Source organism: Lactuca serriola, chromosome 7 (assembly GCF_051521515.1).
Source record: "Lactuca serriola cultivar US96UC23 chromosome 7, Lser_US96UC23_V15, whole genome shotgun sequence".
NCBI lineage: Eukaryota > Viridiplantae > Streptophyta > Magnoliopsida > Asterales > Asteraceae > Lactuca > Lactuca serriola.
The window spans coordinates 201,507,536-201,514,705 of NC_136414.1; the positions used below are offsets into that span (position 1 = coordinate 201,507,536).

At 36.9% G+C, this 7,170-nt stretch overlaps 1 protein-coding gene across 1 annotated transcript; it reads left to right on the forward strand.

Moving 5' to 3' along the window:
* Window positions 1-588: 588 nt before the first annotated feature.
* On the forward strand, window positions 589-4,784 carry LOC145061107 (receptor-like protein kinase BRI1-like 3). The gene has a single exon (XM_079008485.1). It carries the CDS (start codon window positions 922-924, stop codon window positions 4,477-4,479), a length of 3,558 nt encoding a protein of 1,185 aa, XP_078864611.1. The 5' UTR covers window positions 589-921; the 3' UTR covers window positions 4,480-4,784.
* The last annotated feature ends 2,386 nt before the right edge of the window (window positions 4,785-7,170 follow it).

Consider the following 7,170-nt stretch of genomic DNA (forward strand, 5'->3'; position numbering starts at 1 on the left):
CCTTGATTCGTGAAAGCAACCCCATTTCCTCCAAATTCAAGGACTCATTTCCAATAACCATTAATCTTTGTACTTAATGGAACTCATACGTCTTCACTTTTCATAAAGCACAAAATAAATGTTTGGTCCTGTTTAGATGTTTATTACGTACGATACAACAAAAACAAAATATAACAATCGTGTCCTGTGTATGTGTCTGTTGTTAGATAGAAACTTGCTTTTAATTATTTGTCTGAATAAAAGACATGATATCTCGTAGTTTATCCAAACTTATCTGATTCGGTCCATTTCAGTTATCTGATTCAGTCCATTTCAGTCCAGTTCAACTCATTACAATCCAATATCTCTAACTTTTGCTTATACAATAGTTATTTTTTTTATATATAATAGATGTGCATGCGTGAGTGGGTAGAGACATACAAAATGGAATCATGGATAACATGTGAGGAATTAATATACATGAATCTAGAACCCCCACAAAGTGTTAAAAATATTTAATAATACCTAACAAGTCATAACGGAACCCTTCACCTATAACCAATTTATGTACTAATACGTAGTGTCATTCTGAACAAAGAATCCAACAAAAACCTACCCAAGGTCCAAATTCGACTTTTTAAGGTTTTTGTTTTTTTATTTTCTTTCACCACTCACTACTCAAATACCTACACCTGTACACCCCCCTCTCCTCCTCTTTTCTTTTTAGTTTTACTGAAGGACCACTACTTTATTTTATTTCAAACCTTTTTTTTTCTTTCTTTCTCTCTCTATTCTTCTATTCTTTTCACTCCTTATTTTGATCTTAAAGCTTTGCAGTTGATCTTGAAAAAGACAGTCTTTTATTTTTCTTGTTCATTTGCATGCGTATTTGTTAATGGGTAATGCAGAGAGAAAGTGAAAGAAAGGAATTGAGATTGTAAGATGAAGGGATCGTTTTCGTTTAGCTTTCTGGTTATGGTGACGTGTTTTTGTTCTGCTTTGGTTATGAGTCAAGAAGACGATGTCCGGAGATTATTGTCGTTCAAGAAATCGTCTGTTGATTCTGATACAAACGGTGTTTTATCAGACTGGATGTCTACATCGACGTCGTCGCCGTGTTCATGGCGGGGGGTGGTTTGTTCGAAAGACAGCCGCGTCACCGCCGTCAATCTCACCGGTGGATACCTCTCCGGTACACTTAATCTCTCTGATCTCATGTCGATTTCCACTCTTACTGATATTTATTTCGCCGGAAACTATTTCTCCGGGAACCTTTCTTTCTCTTCTTCTTCTTGTTCGCTTCAAACGATTGATTTATCGGCGAATAACTTCTCGGCGACTGTGGACGTTCAGTCGTTGTTTCTGACATGCACCAGCCTTCGTTCTCTAAGCTTATCAAAAAACAAACTTTCCGATTCTTCAGTTCTGTCTGTTTCTCTCTCCAACTGTGCGAATATGATCATGCTTAATTTCTCCGGCAATAAGTTCGCCGGAAACCTTCCGAGCACTCTCGCTTCTTGCAAGTATCTTTCATCTCTAGACCTTTCCAACAACTGGCTTTCAGGTGATATACCTATTGGTTTTATCCCCAAAGGACCATTCACTCTTAAATTCCTTGATCTTTCCGGCAACAACCTCACCGGAAAATTCCAAAATCTTGACTTTGGGAGCTGCCAGAATCTTACTGTGATTAATCTTTCTAGAAACGAAATCTCCGGGAGTGGTTTCCCGTTTAGCTTCACAAACTGTCACCTTCTCGAGCGGTTTGACATCAGCCACAATGCTTTACGTATGAAGATTCCGGGGGTGATGATCGGAAATTTTAAGAGTTTAAAAAGCCTGTCGTTAGCTTACAATCAGTTTTTCGGGGAGATTCCGTCGGAGGTTGGAAACGCTTGCAGCACACTCGAGGAACTTGATCTTTCCGGCAACCAATTAACCGACGCGCTTCCGTCGACATTCCGTTCATGTGCTTCACTCTCGACGCTCAATCTGGCTCACAATTATCTCTCCGGCGACTTTTTAACGACTGTCGTAAGTTCCATGTCGAGTTTGAAGTATCTGTCGGCGTCGTTCAACAACATCACCGGGAATTTACCGATGGCGTTAGCAAACTGTAGTCAGCTTCAAGTCATCGACTTGAGTTCTAATGATTTTACAGGGAACATACCTTCTGAATTCTGTTCAGCAACGACGCCGTTTTCGTCACTCGAGAAGTTACTGTTGGCTAATAATTACCTATCGGGAATTATACCAAGTAATCTCGGAAGCTGTAAAACTTTGCAAACGATTGATCTCAGTTTCAACAGCCTCACCGGCGCAATTCCGTCGGAAATATGGAATCTCCCGATGATTTTGGACGTCGTAATGTGGGCTAATAACCTCACCGGTGAAATCCCGGAGGGAATTTGCGTCAAAGGAGGAAACCTTCAAACGTTGATTTTGAACAACAATCTTATCACCGGAACACTCCCGAATTCAATCGCGAGTTGCACGAATCTGCTTTGGGTTTCGCTTTCGAACAACAAACTCACCGGAGAAATCCCAAACGGAATCGGGAATTTAATCAATCTCGCTATTCTTCAATTGGGGAACAATTCACTAACCGGCGGCGTTCCGTTAGGGCTTGGGAAGTGTAAAAGCTTGATTTGGCTCGATTTGAATAGTAATTCTCTCGATGGGATGCTCCCGAAAGAACTTGCCGATTCAGCCGGTTTTGTTTCTCCGGGACCGGTCTCCGGGAAACAGTTTGCGTTCGTGAGGAATGAAGGTGGCACCGCCTGTAGATTCGCCGGAGGATTGGTTGAATTTGAAGGGATACGAAAAGAGAGACTCGAAGGGTTTCTGAATTACCATTTTTGTCCATCCACCAGAATCTATTCCGGTTTGACAATGTACAATTACGGAAGTAACGGCAGCATGATCTACCTTGACCTGTCGTACAATCTGTTAACCGGAAGTATTCCTGAAAGCTATGGTTCCTTAAGCTACTTGCAGGTTTTGGATTTGAAGAACAATAATCTCACCGGAGATATTCCATCCAGTCTTGGGAACTTAAAAACAGCTCTTCTTCTCGATCTTTCTCATAATTCTCTGCAAGGATTCATCCCGGGATCATTAGGAGGTCTCTCGTTTCTCAACGACTTCGACGTGTCAAACAACAATCTCACCGGCCCGATCCCTGCCGGCGGACAGCTCACCACTTTCCCGGCGGAGAAATACCAGAACAATTCCGGTCTCTGTGGGTTGCCATTGATTCCTTGCGGTTCCGTAAACGGCCATTCCGGTGTTAAACATGGACGAAAGAGAACAGCCTCCATGGCCACAGGAGTGGTGGTCGGGATTTTGGTGTCTCTTATATGCATCATGATCCTTACATTTATTCTATTCAAAATGAAACGATACCAAAAGAAGGTGGAAACTCGAGATAAATACATCGAAAGCCTGTCGACTTCCGGAAGCAGCAGCTGGAAACTCTCCGGTGTTCCAGAACCTTTAAGCATCAACATCGCCACCTTCGAGAAGCCATTGAGAAAATTAACATTCGGCCATTTACTCGAAGCTACAAATGGTTTCAGCGCCGACACATTAATCGGCTCCGGTGGGTTTGGGGACGTTTACAAAGCTCAATTAAAAGATGGAAGTGTCGTCGCCATTAAAAAGCTTATACACGTCACAAGTCAAGGAGATAGAGAATTCATGGCGGAAATGGAAACAATCGGGAAAATCAAACATCGTAATCTGGTTCCTTTATTAGGGTACTGTAAAATCGGTGAAGAACGACTTTTGGTTTACGAGTACATGAAATGGGGAAGTTTAGAAGCTGTTCTTCACGATCGAGTCAAAGGTGGTGGTTGTGTTCCAATTCTAAATTGGGGATCGAGAAAGAAGATAGCTATTGGATCAGCAAGAGGGTTAGCGTTTCTTCACCATAGTTGTATACCTCATATTATTCATCGTGATATGAAATCCTCCAATGTTCTTCTCGATGAAGATTTTGAAGCTAGGGTTTCAGATTTTGGAATGGCGAGACTTGTGAACGCATTAGACACTCATTTAAGTGTGAGTACACTCGCCGGAACTCCAGGATATGTCCCGCCGGAATACTACCAGAGTTTCCGGTGTACTGCAAAAGGAGATGTTTACAGCTATGGAGTTGTGCTTTTAGAGCTTCTCTCCGGGAAAAAACCGATTGATACAATGGAGTTTGGTGATGATAATAACCTTGTTGGATGGGCGAAACAGTTGCAGAGAGAAAGAAGAATACGTGATATTTTGGATCCTGAATTGTTATCAGATAAAGCATGTGAATCTGAATTGTTTCATTGTTTGAAGATTTCGTTTCAGTGTGTTGATGATAAGTCATGGAGAAGGCCGACAATGATTCAGGTGATGGCGATGTTTAAAGAGTTGCAGGAAGATTCAGGGAGTGATATTCTTGATGGGATGTCAATGAAAAGTTCAGTGATTGATGAATCTCAAGAGAAAGATCACAACTGAGCCTTCGTTTTTACTCAAAGCATTTGGAATTTGTGTTCCTTTTATGGTTCTTAAATCTGTTTTCTGTCAAAATTTTGGTAATTGATGAAATGTTGCAAATTTGTTATTTGTATATGTTATGTGAATATTTGATGAAATGTTAAGAATTCAACGAGAACATTTCTCAAAGTGTATAGTTTTTGTAAATAAGTTAGCAAAACTTTGTCTTTATGGGTGTGATAAATCAAACTCCTACAAATCCAACACCTTTTGTTTGTATCTTTTTAGTTTAATGAGCTTAACGAGTTCAGCTCTTAATATTGACATTATGCGGAACTTGTTTAGATTGTTAATGTTGATTAGTCATAGGTTGTTTGATATGCCTCCTATTGGTTTTAGTAAGAGGTTGGGTCTGATTTAGTTAAATTCAGACTGTTTCATATAACAATTACAAGCTAACGTTTTGGTAAAAATCCCCTTTGTGTGCACCATTGAAGGGTTCCTTTAAATAAAAATCCCCTTTTTTGTGTGATATGAATACAAATTACAAGAAGAGCTATTGTGGTAATCAATGATAAAAGTTAAAGATGATTTTTTGGGGGTTTGGAATAAAATGAATTGTTGATGTTCTCAATCTTTTTATTTGTCTTGGATCTAGAGAAATGTCGCTTTTTAATCGTTTTATGTGAGTACTTTTTATCCATGTTGTATGTATCATCATTACACACTGTTGCATTAGAGTGTCATTTTTCTTACTTAAGATGTGGTTTGATTGATTATATTCTACTTGTTGTAGCACTATGCCCTTTAATCCGGTTTAGCTAATCATGCTACATGTTTGACGAAATTTCCTATTGGAGAAGTGGGACCCAAACCCTTTTCTAAAGGCATAAAGATCTACACAATTTTAAGTTGATCCTAGACATAAAAACTTACAATTAATGCATGTAATTATATTTTCTGTAATTAACAAGTTTAAATAACTTTACTCTCGCTATGGACAATGTATTTTATTATTTTTACCAATATTATACACGTACTTACATTTCTTTATCATTAATAACAATGTATTTGTATCCCACATCAGTGTAAGTCTTCCATCTCTCCATGAGGAATATATGTAAGTATATACTATATGGCTATTATGGATAAAAAAATAAAATATATTAAAAAGTACATTGCTATTTCTTTCAATATGTCATATATATATATATATATATATATATATATATATATATATATATATATATATATATATATATATATATATATATATATTCCTTTATGTACTTAAATGATCAACTATGACGAAACCCCACCTAAAAATTAAAGATCCATGCAAAGAAGCTAAATGTGGAAATACTAATCTTGATTGATAGTAATCAAAAGTTACTTGAGGCCCAAGTTGTGAATTTTGAAGGGGGGTTTAAGCACAATCAAAGGTGGTTGTGGTGGTGATGTTGATGGTGGACCAGTGGTGGTGGTGATGATGATTGAGCATCATATTTAAAATCCCTTTAATGGTAGTGGGTTTTGTTCTTTAACTTTTAAAGATTTCATCTATGCAAGAAAAGCATTTCAGCCTTTTTGGAAAATATCTTTATCTTATAACCCAACAATTTTCTTTAAAAAAAAAAAAAATCTAATCATAAGCATCCATTTTGAAGATAATTACAGAATGAGAAAAATTAAAGTTTAAAGCATGTAAAGAGTAAGTTGACTTTTTACTGACACTTCTGTACAGGTTTTGGAATATGGAATTCTAAAAAGAGAAAGAAGGGGGGGTCTGGCATGCTTTGTTACACAAAAAAATGGTCAAACTATCTTTTTGACTAGAATAGATTGATCCAAAAATAAAACAGGAGTAAAGTGTAGTGGTCATAGGATTTAAAGACTAATAATATAGTGTGCATGGGTGAAAATGACAATTTTCTTTCCATTTGCAATCAATATTTACTAAGCATTATTAAAAACTGGTTCTAAAAGTTGGCTCAATCTTTAAAATAGTATTCTTAAGTAATAAAAAAATAATATAATAATATGTAATAAGTATGACAGCTATAAACATGCACTCATAATAACACATGTAGCATACACCATAATAAACATGGAAGCTCAATAATGAAAAGTCTAAATGCAAATGGTGCCTTGTAAGTTATAACCACGTAACATTCATCTTTATCACATATTTCTGAAACTAATAGACCACTAAGTGAAAAGTAGCATCCCTCTAAGTGGACTCATTCAACTAATAATAATTGTTCAAAAACTACATAGTTGGGATTGAACTTCAACATCTTCTTATGGAAATGGAATCCCTAAAAGTTAACTTATTGTTTCCTTTTAATAGATTTATTTGTTTTCTTAATTGTTAACAGTCATTGAAATATAGAGAATATGTTAAAAGTTTGATATTGAAAACTTTGAATGAATCAGAGATTAATAACAAGGATTGTTTATATAAGTTTTGGGGATTCAACCAGAGGAATCCATTGATTTATGCTTCGAATTGAGGTATCATCATTCAGTAACATAATCTGGATCTAGAGATTATAGAACTATTTTAGCTAAAAAGCTTTCAGGGTTTCAGATCTAGGGCTTATTTTGCTACGCGTTTAGGGGAACGAATAGCAGGAATATAACATCAAACAAGCTACAATATAAATGCAACTAATACGATTAACATAGAAAATGGCTTTGATGCTGTAATAA

Bases quoted from the DNA above. Each gene is read 5' to 3' on its own strand.
- LOC145061107 (XM_079008485.1), top strand. From the start codon at position 922: ATGAAGGGATCGTTTTCGTTTAGCTTTCTGGTTATGGTGACGTGTTTT.